Source organism: Corvus moneduloides, chromosome 15, assembly GCF_009650955.1.
Source record: "Corvus moneduloides isolate bCorMon1 chromosome 15, bCorMon1.pri, whole genome shotgun sequence".
Taxonomy (NCBI): Eukaryota; Metazoa; Chordata; class Aves; order Passeriformes; family Corvidae; genus Corvus; species Corvus moneduloides.
Genome location: NC_045490.1, coordinates 6,576,863 through 6,596,150, shown reverse-complemented (window position 1 = coordinate 6,596,150; position 19,288 = coordinate 6,576,863). Strand labels below are relative to the sequence as shown.

Sequence of the window (19,288 nt, the reverse complement as noted above, 5' to 3'; positions counted from 1 at the left end):
GCAGATGCAACCCCAGCATGGGGCAGGTGCTGAAATACCCTGTGCTCAAATAGGGTACTGACTGTGCTCGAGTGTTTGCAGCAATTAAAATACCACTGGCTGTTTTCTTTTCCAGCTGTAGCAGCAGCCGCTGCAGGAGATGGATTACTATGGCACTGGGGCAAGACAGGCTTTTTGGCTGGAGGACTTTTCCAGGAGAGAGAGTTGCTGCAAGGAGGAAACCTCATCTCACTCTCCCTTCCTGTCCCCAGACATTGTGTGACTGCTATCTTGTCTGCATTGTAGGAGCAGCCTGCAGCAGGCGCCAGGAAAATTCCTGGCCTTGGGACCAGCATGCTCTGGTCAGCCAGTCCTCCTGCTGGTGGCATCACCGTGAGCCAGGCTGGGGACTGGCTGTGAAGGGCTGACTTGTGGTCCTGTGCCACTCCAAGACATCCAGGCTGTGGGTGGTGAAATCCCTGGCCATTGGCTTATAGCAATTGTGGTACAGCCAGAAAAGGCACTGGAGTGTTTACACCTGTCCCCAGGGAACACCCCCCTGTACAAACCCCTCAAGTGTCTGTTTTGGCAACAAGAAGGAAGCAGATGATGGCTTACGTGTTGTGGCCCTGTGCTAACGCCAAGCAGGGTTTCCCCCTGCTCTGGAGGAACAGAGCTCCACTGCCCCAAATCTGGCTCTCCCAGGGGTGATGGGCTACCACACAAGCCTCAAAACTTCCTTGGGCACTGCAGCCAGGTCGCTGAGCCCTGTTCCCAGGTGCAGGGGGGTGGCCAGCTCTGCTCCCCTCAGGCTCTGTGGAATCCCTCATCTCCAGAAGCCTCTGCTGCAGAGCTCAGAGCTGTGGTGTGGAGCCACAGGAAGAGATGGGCAGATGAAGATTAGGGTTGCATCCTCCCTTCAAAACAACTTCTGCTGCTGCTCAGTCTTTGCAGCAGGTTCCTGGGCAAGCAGGTGACCCGTAGGCTGCTGCAGGCGTGGGGTGTGTTCAGCCCGCCAGATGCTATTTGGACAGGGATGCCCAATCCTACTTACACAGAGGGGCAAGACAGAGAAACCCAAACCTCTGTGGGGATTATGGGGAGAGTGAAAAAGCTTCAGCCAGACTGTTTTCCCCCCAAGAGAGGTTATTTTCTTACAAGGGGATGTTTTACAGGAAGGCATCAAGGGAATATTTAGTGGGATAACACCCAGCTGAGTTTTTTCAGCTTCCCTGGTTTGTCTCTACATGTTGCTGCTTCTTGACCTCAGCTGGTTTTGAAGTGTTGTAATAATATTGTGTTATTATTCCTAACGCTGCTTTGATATTTTGAAGGTGAAGCTTTCCTTACCCAGCTGTTCTGAGGAAGACTTGGGTATTCACCACTTTTTGTTCTGACTTGGAAACAATTGAAAGTGCTGGAATTTCCCGCTTTTGGAAATTCCAGTTCTTTTCTCCTGAGTGTTTGGGGGTGTAGCCTCTATGGCATGTGCCTTTCGACTGCTTCTTCAGCAGCTTGAAAGCACAGGAAACCGCGTGCAAGGACGGATGGATGCCATCAGGTCTGATTTGTATCTCTGGTTTATGAAAGCATCATCCACACACCAGCATGAACCCTGCCGGGGATTTTCAGAGGCATGAAGTGAAGCTCTTGGTGAAGTCCCTGCACTGCTGCCAGCCCCACATGCGTTTTCAGCCCCTTTCTCAGCAGAAGCGTTGCTCAGAGAGGTTGTGTGGTGTCTTCAGGGCCCTCCCTGGAGCTGGGGCAGGGCTCTTGCCCGAGTTTGCCTATGGGAGCAAGGAGACACCAAGGCTCCTCCGTCCCACCCAAATCTGCCCCAATAAATCAACTGCTCTTGCCCCAGGGTCAGCAACAGTGAGGTTTTATTTATCAGATTTTAAATTGTCTTTTCCATCTGGGTAAATTCCTTGGGTTTAGTGGCATGTTTGGGTATGAATTATTTTGCTTCAAGACAGACAATCTCCCTACCCAGACCCCTCTGCTCCCCGCCCCGAGACTCCCCCGCTTGCAATGTGGTGCTGCTTTTCAGCGCAAAGTGAGTTGTTCTCTGGAGGGGACTGAGCGTCCCCTGAAGCCCCCGAAGCTGCGGTGACATCAAGGCAGTGGCTGTGTGCTGGCTCAGACATGAAGGGCCCCAGCTGCCACCTAGTCCTCCCCACCACACAGGGCCAGCAGAGCCTTGCGGTAGTCGCCAGAGGTGTCCTTCTGCAAGAGGGAGAGCCATGTCAGAGAACCAGTCCTGGGGAAGTCCAGTTCAAGGTGCTGGGCACAGGGAAGGCACAGCTCCACGTCCTGGACCCCCTGCAGGTATCCTGCAGCAGTGGAAGATGCCAGCACATCCTCTCTACAGCCAGACCAGCCAACACTGGGGCTGCTGGGGGCAGGTTCCCCCTCCCCAGGTGCTGCTCAGCTCTTGAGCTGCTCATGGCTCAGGTCCCCTCAGGGCTCAGGGCCAGGACTCAGCCAGACAAGGTGATGAGCCTGGAAGGGATGTCCCTGTCCCCTCACCTCAATCATGTGGTGCAGAGATTTGTCGAACAGGTCTATGAACTCGCCCCGGATGTTGAACAGGTCAATCTCGCTCCGAGAAATCATGATCCGGGTAAGGGTCCTCTCATCTGTGCCAGCACCCTGCAAGGGGGAGCTTGAATAAAAAGCCCTGCAGGGACTGGGGCTCACATGCACCTGGCATCTCCAGCACAGTCCAAGCTGGTGACCAGGCCCACAGGAAGGCCACAAAAATGATCAGAGAGCTGGAACACTTCTCCTGTGAGGAAAGACTGAGGGAACTGGGGTTATTTAGCCTGAGGAAGAGATGGCTCTGGAGAGATCTTTTTAATACGTAAAAGGGGCTTTAGAAAGATGGGGACAAACTTTTTAGCAGGATCTCTAGTGATAGGACAAGGGGTGATGGTTTTAAATTAAAAGAGAGAAGATTCAGACTAGTTATAAGGAAGAAAGTTTTTACAATGAGGGTGGTGAAACTGGCACAATTTGTCCAGAAGGGTGGTGGATCCCCCCTCTCTGGAAACATTCATGGCCAGATTGGATGGGGCCTTAAGCAGTCTTGAAGATGTCCCTCACTGCTTATTGCAGGGAATTGGACTAGATGACCTTTAAAGGTCCCTTCCAACCCAAAATATCCTATTATCTCTCCTTGGACATATACCGGACTTGCTGTCCAGCCAGACACATCTGCTAACCCTAGCTATTGGTTTGAGCTCAGCCCTCCCTACTCCCTCAGGGACAGCCAGAGGACAAAACCCATCCCTGTCAGGGGGTTAAAGCAGAGAGTCCCAAAGAATCCCAGCACAGCCCTCTCCCATAACCCAGCCCCAGGACGGTCTGTCCGCACCTTCATGGACTTGTAGAGCTTGTCAGCAAAGAAAGCCGGCTTGTTCTTCACACTCCGGACTGCAACACACAGAGGGGAGGGGAAGTGGGCTCATGGCACCCAGCAAGGAGCTGTGGCATCACTGCATCAGCCACAAGCCCTCCTTGGTACAAGGGTGCAGGCCTGGCCCTCTCTAGGGACTCTGTAAGTGCCCCAACCCCACGCCCCACTGGGAGTCTCCATGGCCCAATGGCAGCAGCAATCTGCTGCCACGCTGCCTTGGCAGTGACAGCTAAAGGGGCTGCCTGCCCTGCTGGGAGCACTGACCGATGGCCACGAAGGCGTCCCTTACATCTCCCGACATCCGCTTCTTGATGGCGTGCTCCACGTCGTGGTTGGTCATTTTGATGAACTCCTGGAACACTGGGGACGGGGGAGAGGAAAGGGTCACTGCCCTGGGCACCCAGGAGACTCGAGCCTCAGCTGTAAAGACTTCTGGACCAGGCTTTGGTGACTTCAACAAGCCACCTCAAATGCCAGGCCATACCATCTCTTCCTACTGCCTCATCCCCACCACAGCTGGGGAGAGAGGGCTCAACCTCAGCCTTGGGGGGATCCCCATCTCCCATCCAGCCCAAATCCAAGCACTTGTGTTATAGCTGATGGAGAAATGTGATCCTACCTCTGCGGAGGTGGGGGTAGCTGCGGGTGCAGAGGATGCTGAGGAATCGGGTCTCCAGGGAGTCACTGGAGTCGTTGCTGGAGACATCAGCAAGTTTCTGGGAGAGAACAAAGAGTGAAGAGAGAGGCAGAGACATGGACATGGCAGAGAGGGACACAGATGTCAAACAGCCCTTCCTGGGACAGCCAGTCTTGACTTAAAACCGTTTTGCAAAGAGGGTGGCCTTTTATGAGCAGGAATATAGCTGGGGATTTTTTCCCCCTAAGAAAGGCATTTCCTCTGCACAGATGTGAAGCTGCACACTCACACACTATCTCTAAGAAAAGATGTTTTCCAGTTTTTATGGAAAAAGCTCTGCAATGCTCATGGTTAAGACTCTTTTTTTGTCCTGTGTGGAGGATGTTTCAGGGGTGACCAACGCAACCTGAAGAGGAAATTCAGAGCTGCCAGACACAGAAGCCACCCTGGGCCACAGCAGTGCTGCCCGTGGGCGAAATGGCTGCTATTCCTCTGCGGGGGTCAGTGGGAGGCTGTGCTCTTCTCACCCATTAGGCTATTGCACGAGAAAGTCACCCACCCCTTCCCCAATTCCCACTTTTGGGAAGCCAGCCCCAAGTCCCACACTGCCTGGAACACGGGTCCTGCATGCAGGCAGCAGGCAGGCTTGGTCCCCAAGGGCAGGGCAGGTGGCTTTCTCCCTCTCCTGCCCCACACTGCAGGCAAGTACCCTCATTGCAGGTCCCATCTGTCCCCTTGTCCCCATCCTGAAGCAAGGACACCAGAGTCCCAAGCAAGTGAGCACAGCCCATGTGCTCTGAAGAGCCTGGCTTATGGGGCCTGGCTTATTCCCAGCGCCAGCCCTGTACCCCAGGACCTCAGCATCCCCTCAAACATGCAGAAGGGTGAGGAGCGAAAGGGCAGGCACTCACCAGGGTCTCAGCAACAACCTGGTGGAGAGAGAGAGAGACAGGAAGACAACAGGGTCAGAAGGTGCTGCTCAACCTTTATCCTTCCCTGACAAAGCAAGGGAAGTCTAGCAAAATCCCTTAAAATTACCTGTCCCTAGTTCCCCTGCTTCCCCATGAGCAGGACCTGTGTCCTCCTCCAGTTTGGCCTCTACACCAGTGCGTTGGGAGGGTGGCCTTTGGCCAAAGTGAGTTCCCCCAGCCCTGGAGCTTGGGTGACAGTCTGTTGCTCCTCAGGGAGCATCCTTGCCTGGCTCTAGGCTGCCTCCCACCAGCCTGCCCACCTCTGCCAGGCGCAGTGGGATGAGGGGAAGGGCAGCTTTGCTGACAAAACACAGCATGGTGCCAGGTCAGGTGCCACTTGGCTGGCTTGTCCCTGTGCTTGTCATCCCTGGCTCTCTCTGTGCAGCAGGGTGAGGTGAGCAGCAGCACATGCAGCAGGGGTGCAGGCAGGGCACGGGCAGAGGCACAGGCAGAGAGTGTGGCAGGGAGCAGGCAGGGCATGGGCAGAGGTACAGGCAGAGAGTGTGGGAGGGAGCAGGCAGTGCACGGACAGGGACACAGGCAGCGCAGCATCCACTCCCTCTGCTGGCGGCAGCCCTGCTGGGAATGCTGTGGTGCTCTCCCTTGCGTTGGAACATCCAGTGCCGGCACAGGACAGGAAGCGAGAGCTCGGGTTTGACCCTGCACAGATCTTCCCAGCCCCTTACAGAAAAGATGTGGCCCGGAGGAGCAGGAGGTCAGGGAGCACAACCCCTGGGTCACAGGTCTCCTGGGACCAGGAGCTGAGCCAAAGAATGGGCCCCCACACCCCCTGCACTGCTTCTGGCTGCTCAGCCATCCCCCTCCAGTTGTGTCTCAGGAGAGGTTTGGAGCACCCCAGTGTGTCAGGGGTTGCCCCATGCACAACACACAAAGGTGGATGGCTCCTGCAGACCAGCCCAAAGCTGTGTCTGAAGCTCAAGAGCCAAATTTCAGCATCAGTGTGTGTTACTGAACCCCAGAGTGGCAGCTCTGCACAAGAAAAGCTGCAGCCTACTGGTTGGGAACTCCCTGGGACTGCTGTCCCCATGCACGGAGCAGCAGAGCCAAGGGCATCAGCAATCAGGCATGGGAGCTTTACCTCCAAGGGTATCATTTCACCTGGCATCCCCTCCTGCAGTTTACCTGGCCCAGCAGCATTTGCTTCCCTGAGAATGTCAATTCCAGACCAGGGCATGCAACATCCTCTTTTTTTTATTAATGCAAAGCCCATAAGAGCACTGCCAATACGGGTCTTACCTTAGCATCTTCGTGTGCCTGTGTGAGGTTCTCTGGTCCTTCGTCACGGTTGCCCTGTGGTTGGAAACAAAAATCATGGAGCTGGAGAGGGGACATCTCCTGGGAGAGCCCCAAGTGAGGGGGTGGCAGAGTCCAGCAGCACTGCCCAGCCAGGCAGTGATGCTCTGTCTTCTCCAGCCACCGACCTTCTAGACCCCCAGCACTGCCTGTGGCAGGGAGAGGACAATCCCCAGTGAGAGCTGCCCTTACCAGAGCCAGGGACACGAGAATCCTCTTGAAATGCCCCGATGTGTCAGAGCTCAGGTCATCTTCCAGGCTCTTGTGGTAGGCTGTGGAGAAGAGATGGCTGAGCCCTGCAGCTCAGCTTCCCACCTACCAGTGCCTGTTGTGCCCCTGATCCCCACGGGAAGCATGGCTGAAGCAGATGCCTCCATCTGCTGTGTTCAGGCCAAGGGAAGAGGGGATCAGCCCAGCAGCTCTAATGCCCTGAGCATGAGCACAGCCTCTTGCTCCAGGTACTCTGGAGGAAATAGGATCATTGTGAAAGAGCTCTCAGAGAAGGAGACGTTGATGGCAGAGCTGGGGCAGGTCAGAGATGGAGAGAGGCCAGGACCAGCGCTCTGCTGGAGGGACTAATAGACCTTCACAGCACCAAGCCATGGACCCAGCCCAGAGACAAAACTTTGCCTGGGCTCTGGCAGGGCCTTGTGCAGTGTGATCTGTGCCCAGGACCTGGGTCCTCCCCCTGTCTGTCCTGTGCCATACCTTCCTGATAAGCCTCGTTGATAGCCCTGATCTCCTGGTTGTTCCGCGTGGCCATGATTTCGATGAGGACGCTCTCATCTGTGCCGGCCCCCTGGAAGAGAGTGGCATGGTGGGTGCTGCAGGTGCCAACACCAGATGGGGACATGGTGGCACTGCCCCACACTGCCAGGCAAGGAGGGGTCCAGGTCAACCATGTGGCAAAAGTTTACATCCAGCAAACAGCCCCAAGGGCTGGTAGGAACCAACATGAAAGTGTCCAAGTATGCTGCTAGTGGGGTCCCAACTGGTGTGACTGGTGGACAGCAGTGCATGTCACTGGTTTGCCCCTACCCTGGCTCTCCTGTGGCTACCAGCTGGCTGAGCATGCTGGGCTGCAAAGAGGCCAAATAGGGCTCCCAGCAAGTCTTGAGTGCAAACCAGGTCTTTGTCCTGATGCTTTCTGATCTTTTCTTCTCTGTAGGAGACCCTGGGGCATGTGAAGCTGGGGGTGCTCACAGCCCCAGGACACCAGCAGTGTGGGTACAGCCACAGCGAAAACCACTTTTTCCTCCCATGCTGGCACTGATACCAGCAGTGTGGCAATTACCTCCACGGCCTTCCTCAGCTGCTTGGCATCGTACTGCGCTGGCGTCAGCATCAGCCCAAGGATCAGCTTGGCCAAGCTGCCCGACAGCTCGGATTTCAGGTCAGCCATCAGGTCCTGCAAAAGCGTTTGAGGGTTCAGTCCCCAGCTGCTTCTGCAGTGGAGGCAACGTGAGAGAGAAAAAAGGGGAAGAGAGCAGGGGGGTTGGAGACATCTGTGAAAACCCTTGGGGCAGTTTAAAGTCCCATATTCGAGTGGCTTTGGGGAGATCCTGGCTCTGGAGTCCTCTGTGTGGAACTGAGGATGGGGCAAGCCAAGGGGAAGAGACACCCTCGCTCGGGCTGGTGGGGCACCAGAGTGGGAGGCTGCTGTGACAACTCTTTCTCTTGGGGCAGGGCATGTGGGTGTGCCCCAGCTGCCCACTGCTGCCTGGGCAGGATTCCTTTCAGTGAGGGGCTGATCTCCATGTGGGAGGGAGCAGAAGGAGGAAGCAGGGTGGGATGAAGGCTGCAGTACCCTGCCATAATGAGCCTTGTAAGCCTTCAGGATCTGTTGCCTCTGGGCATTGCTCCTCTTGGTCACCACCTCAATGATGGCCCCCTCGTCCGTTCCTGCAATGACAGCAGAGCCACACTGTGTCACCATGTCACCCCTGATCATGGGCACATTGCCACCCCCACAAACTGGTGGGGAAGGGAGAGCTCCCACAGCTTCAGCTCTTTATTCCTCCTGGGGTTTCCATGGAGCCCTGTGGGGGCCATGGAGAATTTTCTGCCCCAGGAGCTGTTGAGGAGAAGCAGGAAGGGCCTAAACTCATGGTCCCCACTTACCCAGGCCCTTCATTGCCTTCCTCAGCACCTGCGCGTCCCCATCATCATTGAAGTCTCCTGCAGGCTGCACAGTTCCTCGCAGCTGTGGATGCAGACGGGTTTAGGTTCATCCCCAAGATGGGAGGGAGGGAGGAATGGATGAAGGGATGAAGGGATGGAGGGATGGAGGGAGGGAGTGAGAGAGGGAGGGAGAGAGAAAAGGAGAGATGGAGAGAAGGAGGGATGGAGAGAAGGAAGGAAGGTGCCACCCAGCAAGCTGAGGCCAAAGCAGGTTCTGTGTTAGTGCAAGCACCTGGGGATCAGTGAGGATCTCCTCGCCACTGTCACCCCTTCCTTTAAGGGGCAAACCATAGCCAGATCAGCAGAGAGCAGGAAGAAGATGGCAACAGACAGTCCCTGGAGTCTCGGTGTCCTGGCCAGTGTTACACCTGCCTGCCCTAGCACTGGGACATCTCAGCCTGGGCTGACCGCGTCACTCAGAGACAGGAGTCGCTGAAAGGGTGCCCACTCCAGCCCTGCAGTTCTCCCCTCCAGTGTCCTTACATCTCCATCCTCACAGTGTTCTTTTCTGCAGGGTATCTTTTCTCAGGGTATCTTTTCTGCACATCCCAAAGCACCCTTTTTTGGGAGCTCCAGCTGCATGCAGGGTGCCGCTCTCCATAGTGCCGCCATGCCCCGGCCAGCTCTGGGCTACCCCAAGGAGCAGGAGTTCTTTGGTGGGCACTGGAGCCAGGGCTGCACGTGATGCATTGCACAGACATGCAGGACCCACTGCCCCAAGGGAGGAAGGCCTCAGAGAGAGGAGGGGTTAGTGGAGCCCACAGGGGGCGGCCAGCCCCGCCAGGGTTTCGTCCTGCCAACCTCGTACCCCAAAACCAGAGAATGGCATCGAGAGAAGCCGGGCAGTGAGAGGCAGAGCAGAGGCGTGGGGCTGGCCATGCCCCGTGGCAGAGAGGAGCAGCCAGGGGTCCCAAGCTGGCAGGCAGCACAGAGGGGGTACAGGGGGCTAGGGGTGCTGACCTCTACTTTGACCGCACTAAGCTCCCACATCCGATAGGCCACCTGCGCCGCCTCGGGGAAGAACTCACCTGCAGCACTGCAACGGGAGGGCAAGGACAGGGGACAGTGAGCCATGGGGGCCCTGCACCTGCCAACAGTCCCCCTCACCCCATCTTGCCCCTCCATGAGGGGTGTTTTGTATCCACTGGGCACAGGGGCAGGAGCCAGGTGCTTGCTGTGGGGCTGGATGGGTGGGAATGGGAGAAAATGTGTGGTGAATCCCAGCCTCCCCTACCAGAGCATCCTCCCTCCAGGGGTTTGGCCCTGCCCTGCAGGGCTCCCATGTGCCAAGAAGGGACCATGACATCATGGCTGGCCATGCAGAGGGGCCACAGGGCCCCCTGTACTGAACCACTGTCACTGTGGGTGCTGCTGGTCCAGGTGCTGCACCGGGCTCTGACCCAGAGGTTGTACCCAGCACCAAGGGGATGAAGAGGGACACAGGGGGGTGGCAGGTGGTCTTACTCATCATCCCCTCCACACAGCTTCAGCAGAGCCTTCTTGTACTCCCCAGAGGTGTCCTCCTGGAAAGGCAGATGGAGACAGAGAACCATGCAGTAGGTAGAGTCAAGGTAGTGCCACGGGATGGGCTCACGGAGAGGGTTCTTCCTGAACCTTGTCCTCAGAGATGGACACCCAGCACAGCCCTCCCAGGGGCGCTGGCATCATGAGGGAGGCAGCACCAGCAGCTCCTGGAGGGTGAGCAGGGACCCGCAGCACTCACCTTTATCATGTTGTAGAGAGACTTGTCATACTTGGTCCTGAACACCTCCCGGATGTCCAGCATGTCGATCTCGCTGCGGGACACCATGATGCGGATCAGCGTGTTGTCTCTCGTGCCCAGACCCTGCAATGCAGCAACCCCCACATCAAGCCTGGGATGGCCAAGCAACCCTGCTCAGCCCACCACATGTGGGACCCTCTATCTGATTTCTACCCAGCCCTGGGTCTGAAGGAATAACTCCTTTGCAGGGAAGGTCAGAGACCCCAGGTCACGTAAGTCCTGCCTTCATGGACCTGTGTCACCCTGCTCTCCAGTAGCACCCCGTGGCAAGGGGACCCCTCCTCTGGCCAGCTCCCTGCAGTGCTGGGGGGGCCCTGTGGAGAAGGGGAAATTCACTCACCTTCATGGCCTTGTAGAGCCTTTCAGCAAAATACTCTGCTGTGCTTCTGATGCATTTCACTGCAGGGAGATTGAGGTGTGAGGGATGCCAGCACCCAGCTTCACCAGTGCCCCCAGTGCCCCCAAGGAGCAGTGGAGTGTTTTTGCAGGATCCCCGTGCGGGGCTGGCTTACCCACGGCCAACATCAGCTTCTCGAAGTCACCAGAGAGCTCTCCCCGGATGCTCCTCTCAATTGGCTTCCCAGCAATCTTCAGATATTCATCAAAAACTGTGGGACGAGAGCAAGGAGATGCCTGGAGAAGCTGCCAAGATACCTTCAAGCCCACCCTGAACTCGCAGGTGATGCTCACCCAGGCGGAGATGCTGCCTGCTCCTCCGGCCAAGGATGTAGATGAACTGGGCCTCGTCTGTGCCCCATTTCAGCTCTCCAGCTTCCAGCAGGTCCTTGTGGGATGGCGAAAGTGGCACAGCCTGACTCAAGGTGCTGCCCTTGGCACCCACCCACCTTCTGCAGTCCTAAATCCAGATTGTCCCAGTGCCACCAGCCCCATCCCTGCCCAGATACCACCTGTCACAGTGACCTGCCAAGCCTCACCTTTGCATCCTGCTCCACCAGGTCCTCGCTCACGACATCATCCTCTTCTCTGGCACCCTGTGGGAGAGAGACAGGCTCAGCCCTGTAGGGCACAGGCACCCATCACCTACAGATGCTGGACAGATGGACATACCTGAAGCAAAACAACGAGCATCTTCTTGAAGTGGCCTGACGTGTCTCCAACAATGTCAGCTTCCAGGTCTCTCTCATAGGCTGGTGGAAAAAGGAAGGGAAGAGGTCAGGCTTGGGAGAGCTGGATCCCTTCACCTCTGCCCTTCTCATGGCTCAAGAGGGCACAGGGCAGCCCCTGCCCTTCCCCAGCCCTCACCATCTTTGTAGGCAGCCACCAGGTCACGGATCTCCTGGTTGGTGCGGGAGGCGAGGATCTCGATGAGGCACTTCTCATCCGTGCCGACACCCTGTGGGCAGAGACACAGCCCCATGAGCAGTGGAGCTGGCTGGGGTGTCCTCAGAGGACCCTGGGGGGTGCCCACCCCTTACCGAGATGGCATCTTTGATCTCTTTGGCATCACTATAGGCTGGGGGCCGCATCAGGCTCACGATCAGCCGCTCAAACTTCCCTGTCAGCTCGTACTTCAGGTCTGCAATGAGGTCCTGGTGGAGGGGGAGAAAGGGGCTGGGGGAACCTTTGCTCCACAGCACCTCTGAGTGGGTCCAGGGAGCAGTGGGTCCCTGCTGGGTGGTGGCAGCCACGGCCACTTGTGTCTGCAGTGGGGGCACGGACCAAGGAGTGTTCCTGGCTTTACCTTCCCATAGAGGGACTTGTAGGCTTGGCAGATCTCCACCCGCTGCTTGTTGCTTCTGGATGTGATGAGGTCAAGGATGGCCTCCTTGTCACTGCCTGTGGGGACAGCCAGGAGTCATGGATAGCCCGTGGCTGGGCTCACCACAGCCACCCTGCTGTGCCCAAAGCTGCTTTGCAGTTGGGGCTGGGAGGACAGGCAGAGCCAAGCTGGGTCCAGGGAGGAAAGCAAACCAAGAGAGCTTTAGCACACTGCTAAAGCAGTGAGTCATCTGAGAGGGGAAGGGATGCAGGACACCCAGCCATGCAAGGGTTAACCGAAGGAACAGGGCACATCAAGGGCCCGTCTGGAGGAGCGTCCTTACCAAATCCCTTCATGGCATTGTACAAGGCCTCTGCATCCTGGTTGGCATCAAAGCCCTGGAAATCCTTCACTGAGCCCCTGTAGACCTACAGGAAAGGAGGGGAGAAGGTACAAGGGGAAGGAGCAGCCCCAGTGGCTTGGGGGAAGAAGTTGAAGCTGAGCAGGATTGAGGTGAGATCCGTTTTGGCTAAGGCTGGCCAAGGCAAAGCTCAGCCTCAAACATAAACAGTTGTTCTCCTCTGCAGTTGTTTCCTTTCCTGTTTGCTCTCCCTTCCTACAGAGGGAATTAATTTTCCAGTGCCTGTTGCAAGCAAGGAACCACTCCGGATGCTGAGGATGCCCAGGCTCAGCATGGCCTCCAAGCAAGAAGACAAATTTACAGACACAGAATCATCATGGGTTGCTAAGTGGAAAACACTGAGAAGCACCACAGCTTCCAACAGTTTGTCCTGCCCCAGCATGCACTCCCATGGGGCCCAGGCTGATCCAAGGGTTGGAGCAGAGACCCTGGATATTGGGAAGGACTTTCCTGAGAGCCTGAGAAATCCTGGGGGTTGGCATGATCCACTTCTATCTGCTCTTCTGCCACTTCCAGGCTGCACAACAGGGAGCCAGGAATGACACCTCCAGAGACCTCAGGAAAAAGGAGGGACCAAGATCCCCCTCCCCAGGCCAGTTTTGCCCAGGGGAATTCACCCCAGGGGAGCCTGGAACCAGACTCTAAATGAGATCAGCACCACCCTGGGTGGAAGCAGATGTGAAACCATCCTGGTCCCCCATAAGGAACTGGGATACGTCCCCACCAGAGGCACAGAGTGGGAAGAACTGAGCAGCAGCATTTCCTTAGTGGTCTTGCTGGGAAACAGGAGGGCTGGGAGCTGAGCTGGGGCTGTCAGCTGTGTCAGCACCCTGGGAAACTGAGAATCCTCCCTTGGCTCTGCTTGTACCACGTGCCAGCCGGGTGTGTGCACCTCCCTGGGCTCATCTACTCAGGATCTGCTGCACGGCTTCTTTAAGATCCTCAGGAGCTGTGCAGAGGCCCAGGCCTGCTGCCAGCATGGACATCTAAAGCCAGCATATCCTCGGAGAAGATGGGCATCAATGTCCCTGACCCAGGAAGTGCCTCCAGGAATGTGCCCAAGGAGATGGACTCAGGGCAGCTCCACACCCACCGCTCCCCTGGGTCCCATCCAGTGCCTCAGCACAACAGCTCTGCTGCACATCCCACCCAGCACCTTCAGAAACAAACCACCCTCTCTCCTCTTATTTTCCAGAGAGAAACTGGGCACATCCCACAGGCCCTCTTGGGAGGAGCTGCTGGCATTGGTGTCCCATGTGGCAGGGACCACGAGGAGATGCTGCCCTTCCAGGGAACCAGGCGGGCACCGGACAGATCGTATTGCAGGTGATGCATCGGGAGAGCTGGATTTAGCCCCGCTTCCCGGCAGCTCCCAGACCCTCCTGGCTTGGCACAAGCTGCTGCCACACACATGCCTTGCAGAGATGGAAATAAATTGCAAGGCAAAGGAGGTGCCTGGAGGCAGCAGGAGTGAACAAGGGTGGCTGGAGGGTATTGGGGAGTCAAGATGTTGGCCGTGGTTAAATGGAGAGGAGGAGCAGGGCTGTGTTTCTGCCTGCTGGGCCATTGAAGCATGAGCTGCCTGCCTTGCTGGGGCAAGGGAAACTGAGGCAGGAGCTCAGAGCTGTGTATCACCCCACACTCCCTGCATTCTCTGTGGGAATGAGCCCCAGGGAAGTGCGGGAACATCAGTTAGGATGGAAACAGCATCCTGCCCACTGCATACTCCTCATACCCCATCCCACTCTCCATCCTGTTTCAGCTGCCAGGGGCCTCCTGACGCCCCTCCTCCAGCCTCTGAGTCACCCCGGCCTGTCCAGGACCTCCCGGCTAAAAATAAGCCACACTGGGGCCAGGAGGGTGGAAGCAAAATTCCCAGCGTGGCTTCACTCTCTCCCACTCTGTGGCTGCTTGGGGTCCGGGACCACCACAGGGAAATGTTCGCCTGCACTGTGCCTCAGTTTCCCCACCTAGAGCAACCACTGCCTCAGCTGGGCAGGAAGCTTTGGGTAAAAAGGCTGGAGGAAATAATTGCTTGATTTCTCCAGGGAATGGAAAGCAGAGCCCGGCCCCGGCAGTGGAGAAGGGAGGCTCTGGGCTGGGACTCCACCCCTGCCAGCAGGCAGGCTGTGCTGAGCCAGCCACAGCTGCCCACCAAGGCAGGGTTTTCCACCCACACTGAGACGTTTTCCTGGCTGCAGGGGAACACCTGCTCACCCAGCTGCCACATTGCACCAGTCCCAGTTTGGAGTGGGAAGTAACCCAGGCTTGGGAGAGGGGAGAGGCCCAAACAGGGCTGCACGCCTTGCAGCATGCTCAGGCGGGATTTTTCTCCATCAAAAGTCCAAATCCCCAGTGCAACATCTCTTCTCCTCCCCTTCCCACGGCCCTGCTTCTCTTCCCCATCCCACTGTGGTCCCAAAAGGATTTTTGCTCCTTGCTGTCCCTGCTCCCCAGCCCAGCACTTCTCCCATCTGCACCACATCCAGACAGCACTAGCTGGAGAGGCAGGAATGTAAACAGGCTCTGGGCAGCATGGTGTCCATGCACATCACCACCATCCTTGCTGCTGCTGGAGATACTGCCCCAGCTCTGGGGTCTGCCCTGCGGCACCCCAGGACCCATCCCTGCCGTGTGGAGGTCACCCTTACCTTTCCTTTGGGTGCCATGGCTTCCCAAGCTGGAAATCACTGGAGCGAGGGCAAGGAGGAGCTGTGGAAGGGAACAGAGAGGTCAACATGAACCAAAGCCCCTCTCTGCAGGTTGTGTTAGTTAAGGGAAGGTTTGCTCCCTCCTGGGGTGTGGGTGTGGTGCCCATAGGAGGGAAATCCAGGTGCTGCAGGATGGACTGGGGAGAGGGGCTTTGCTGGTCACCCTGTAGTCACCGAGCCTTTGGTATCTGGCACTGAGGGCACCCCACAGGCCAGGGGCAGTGCAGATGGGCCCTGAACAGCTTCCTGCCAGTACCAAGAGAAACCACAGGGAAAAATGTGCTGAATATGTGGAAACGGGCCGAGCATCCTCCGCAGGGCTGGGCCTTCTCGCTGCACCCTGCAATGTGCCTTCTTCTCCCCTGCAGCCCCCAAGCCCTGGGGCCATCCCAGCTTTAGCAGCTGCTGGGGACATTCCCTTGTCACATGGCACTGGGCAGCCCCCACAGGATCCCAGCAGCTTTTATCTGAGTTTCTGTACAGCGATCAAGGCCACCATCAGCCCCACACATCCTTGGAGACCAGCAAACACAGCTGGGTTTCCAGGGTAACTCGCAGGTTGTTTTCTAACACCAGCACCATTTATAACTGCAACCCATTGCGGTGTGGGCTCTCCCCACCCTCTCAGAGGAAGTCCCCCAACAGCGCCATTTGCTCTGAGGAGCTGGTAGAGGGAGAAAAACAGCTGGAAAATGGAGCCCAGCCATGAATGAACCGCTGAGCGTCAGCTGAGGCCAGCCATGAGGCCCAGCCCCGCCTGGCTTGTTCACCCTCCCTCTGAGACACGTTGCAGAAAAATTCAAAGCCGAGCAGGGCCACCCTGGGGGATTTCTGACCCCAGGGGAGTTCGGTTTCATGCCATGGAGCGAGCAGGAGAAATCACATGAACTTCCCTGGCTTGGCTGCACATCCCTGCAGGAGCACCCGGGCAAGGGGAGACCCAGCCCTGCAGCCATCAGTGCAGCTGGGTCCCCCTGCTTGGGTACAGGAAGCTTTTAGCACCCGCAGGCACTCTGGTTGAGGGGAGAAAGTTCTGCAGAAAAGCAGAGCTGCCTTCACCTCCCTTTCCCTCTTCAGCTGGGGAGGCTGTGAGCCTCCCCCCCTTCACATGGCTCCTGGCTGTGGGACAGCCCCCACACGCCCCACACGCAGTGGGGCCGCACTGCAGCCGGGCATTGGGTGGGTGCCAAGGGATCCCACCCCCGGCACATGCAGCCTGTTAATGCCACTTGGGAGCCCGTACCCGAAGCTGTGCACCCTCCTGGGAGTGGGGAAATCCAAGCAGGGCACAGCCCTTCTCCCTCACTCCATGCATGTGGCAGCAGGGCTGAGACCACCCAACTCATCTCGGCAGTGGTGGAGAATCGCCAACCACACCCAGTCCCCGACTTGTCCTTGTAGTGCCCCATCCCTGTCCCCCCCTGCTGCTGACAGCTCTGCAGAGGCCGGGGGAGCAGCCCCGGGAAAATCCCCAGACAAACACACCACATCCGTGGGCAGCAGTGCCCCAGCGTGGGGCTACACCTGCCCCCCACCCCACACTGGAGAAATGTGGCTTATGGGGGTCCCATGAGAAATCCTAAATGATGTGCACAGCCTTTGTGGAAGCCTCTGTTTCGCCAGCAGTGCACCCCTCCAGCCTCTCCAAAGCCTCCCCCCAGGTCTGAGCTCAGGGGCTGCACCCCAGGAGCCCGACTGCCTTGCGGGGCTCCCCCAGCACGGAGGCCACAGCACCCACTGCCCCGCCACACGTTGTCCTGAAGCAAAGGGAGCTTCCCCGGGTTAAACAAATAGCGGCACCCATCCTCCTGGTGGGGCTAGGGACGTCCCCAAAGTGCCCTGCCCCACCCCACTGCCAAAAAGCCTCCCGGGCCTTCAAGAGCTCCGAGCCTCTGGGCTGCTGTGGGTTGCGTTTACCTGTGCAAACCTGGCGGGCACCAAACCAGGGGGGATCCTCAGCTTGGATCCCAGCTGGAAGGAGGGATGGGTGTTTCCGCAGCCGCACCGAAGCACGGACTAAGGCGCATCCCGGCCGGGACACACCCAGCGGGGCCCGCAGCCCCGCCAGCGCCCACCTCAGAAAGCACCCACCGGGGGCTTGTCAAAAGGGAAAGATTTTTCCTAAAAAGAAAAAACCCCAGGGATTCCCCCCGCAGCCACCCCTTGGAGAGAGCCTCCGCTTGCACAGCTCACCCCCCAGCCAGGGCTTTCCACAACTTTCCTCCCCCCAGGCCATTGCGGAAAGAAGTGCCCGGCCCCCGCCCGTCTCCCGCAGCCCCGCAGCGCGCACTGACCGCAGCGCGGAGCCTCTGGGTGCGCTCGCAGGAGCCGCCGCCGCCGCCGCGCTCGGGGTGCTCTTATGGCCGAGCGCTCGTCCTTGGCGTGCAGCTGTTTCCTGACGGCGAGACGTCACCGCCCCCGAGTCCCCGCCTGCCATGGCCAGGGCCACATCCCACCCCCGGTGCCGTGCCAGGCGTCCGCCGGGTGCCCGCGGTGCTGCGGCGCCCAGTGTCCCCCGCAGCATCACCCTGCCCCTGCCCGGCTGTGGAGAAGGGGGTCGCCTGGCACAACAGCCCCACTGGTGTGAGCAGGGGCACTGTGCCAGCGGCGGTGACACGCACACCACCAGGCAATACCGGTGATTGCATTTCAGCTACGGAAATGTCACTCACCCCTGCTGACCCCCAGCTGTGGTTTCCTGGTGAACACCAGGCGCAGGGTGCCCCACGGCCTCCTGGTCCTGCCGCCTGCCACGTCCTCCTGCACCGAATCAACCCTTCCCTGCTCATGGCTGGGAAATGTCCGTCCCTGGCTCTCTGCAGGAGCCAGAGGATGGAAGAATGGCCGGACATTGGCCCCCAGGACCTGCTTAAGGAGGGAGGTGCTGACCAAGGCTCTGCAGTGAGCACCCCTGCGGCACGACCCGAGCTGGCACCACGAGCTGGTTTTCCCCCCAACCATCTCTTCCCGTGCTGCAGACACAGGGATGAGGTGCAGGCTGAGTCTCTCCAGGATGCTCCTGGCAGGCTGTGCCATTGCCTGCAGTGCCCCGAGGCCGTTTCCTTCCCTGCCTCACCCACGTTAACCCGGCTCCTTCTTTGCCACCACCCTTTGCCCAGCCAGCACAGAAGCCACAGCAGGGCTGGAGGCCCAGTCTGACAGCAGCAAGAGCAGATAAACTCAAGGGACCCCTGGAGATGCTGAAGGCTGCTGGTGTGTAACCTTTCAGGCATCCCAGCCCTGGTGGTACTCACTGGCTTGAGCATCTCTCTGGGGCTGCAAGGCAGCTGAGCTGCTCAGCCCTGCCGGTCCTGGGCAGCACGGACCCCAGGCTGGGTGTGACATACCCGATGGCTGGCATGCAGCCATAGGGCTGTGCTCCCCTGGAGGCAGCCTGGGAGGGTGAGACCTTCACGGCCAGCTAGCACTGGCTGCTCCTTCCTGCCCTGTTTTTCCCTCAGGGCAATGTTCCCTTGGGCTGGCGTTGGTATCTGGAGACCTCGCTCATGTGAGATGGCGTGGGTGACAAGCAGGGCTTTGTTCACCCTGTGCTGCAGTGTGGGACAACAGCCCTGCTCTCCTCCTGGTGCCCCTGGCTGTGCCATGGTGTACTGAGCCCCCCTGCCCCAGAGGTGCTCACAGTGCCCAGCAGCTCACAGGGTGCTCTAGATATGGGGCTGCCCCATAGAGCCAGGACAAGGCAGCCTTGTGGTTAGAGTGTACATCTATGCTTTAGATGCTCTGGATCCTTCCTTGCTTTGCTCCTGCATGGCTCCTGCTCCCTTCCTCTGTTCCTTGCAAGCTGAAAGCCAGAGGATGGGCTGAGCCCCAGCCTGAGAGGTTTTTGTTACCAAGTACTGTAAGCAGACTCAGACTGAGCGCTATCTACAATAAAACCAAAATTAGGTCTTCACCCCAAAACACCATCTTCCAGCCTCTCCTCAGAGCCCAGACCTGGTCCTCTTCTCCCAGCATGCTGGTGACCAACCAGGTCACCCCATCATGGCCTCTCCTTGCCAGGAGCAGCCCTGCAGAACAGCCATGCTGGTGTCCAAGGACACTCATGTGCCTTAGTGGCCCCAAGCAGCCTACCTGGGACCCCCACCCACACAGCCCTGTGCCCTGGACTAAGCCCAGCCCCTGCTTGCACTCT

General features: G+C 58.1%; 1 protein-coding gene across 2 annotated transcripts; it reads right to left on the bottom strand.

The window, feature by feature from the left end:
- Nucleotides 1-1,845: 1,845 nt before the first annotated feature.
- On the bottom strand, nt 1,846-17,534 carry ANXA6 (annexin A6). 2 transcript variants are annotated; one of them, XM_032125119.1, is made up of 26 exons: nt 17,430-17,533; nt 15,076-15,136; nt 12,347-12,431; nt 11,986-12,080; nt 11,720-11,833; nt 11,547-11,637; nt 11,352-11,431; nt 11,219-11,275; nt 10,974-11,067; nt 10,796-10,891; nt 10,624-10,682; nt 10,224-10,346; nt 9,965-10,023; nt 9,461-9,536; nt 8,441-8,522; nt 8,127-8,221; nt 7,614-7,727; nt 7,028-7,118; nt 6,512-6,591; nt 6,263-6,316; nt 4,946-4,963; nt 4,017-4,113; nt 3,662-3,757; nt 3,356-3,414; nt 2,509-2,631; nt 1,846-2,205 (listed from the first exon to the last, which is right to left on the bottom strand). In XM_032125119.1, the coding sequence occupies exons 2-26, from the start codon at nt 15,091-15,093 to the stop codon at nt 2,146-2,148; spliced, it is 2,016 nt and encodes a 671-aa protein (XP_031981010.1). In that variant the 5' UTR covers nt 15,094-15,136; nt 17,430-17,533; the 3' UTR covers nt 1,846-2,145. The 2 variants fall into 2 exon arrangements, with proteins under 2 accessions (XP_031981010.1, XP_031981011.1); XM_032125120.1 differs by lacking the exon at nt 4,946-4,963 and having other exon boundaries at nt 17,430-17,534.
- Nucleotides 17,535-19,288: the final 1,754 nt, after the last annotated feature.

Coding starts and splice junctions, on each gene's coding strand:
- ANXA6 (XM_032125119.1), bottom strand. Junction 8,222..8,440: donor GAAGGCAATGAAGGGCCTGG/GTAAGTGGGGAC, acceptor CTGTCATTGCAG/GAACGGACGAGGGGGCCATC. Junction 6,317..6,511: donor TTCTCGTGTCCCTGGCTCTG/GTAAGGGCAGCT, acceptor TTCCAACCACAG/GGCAACCGTGACGAAGGACC.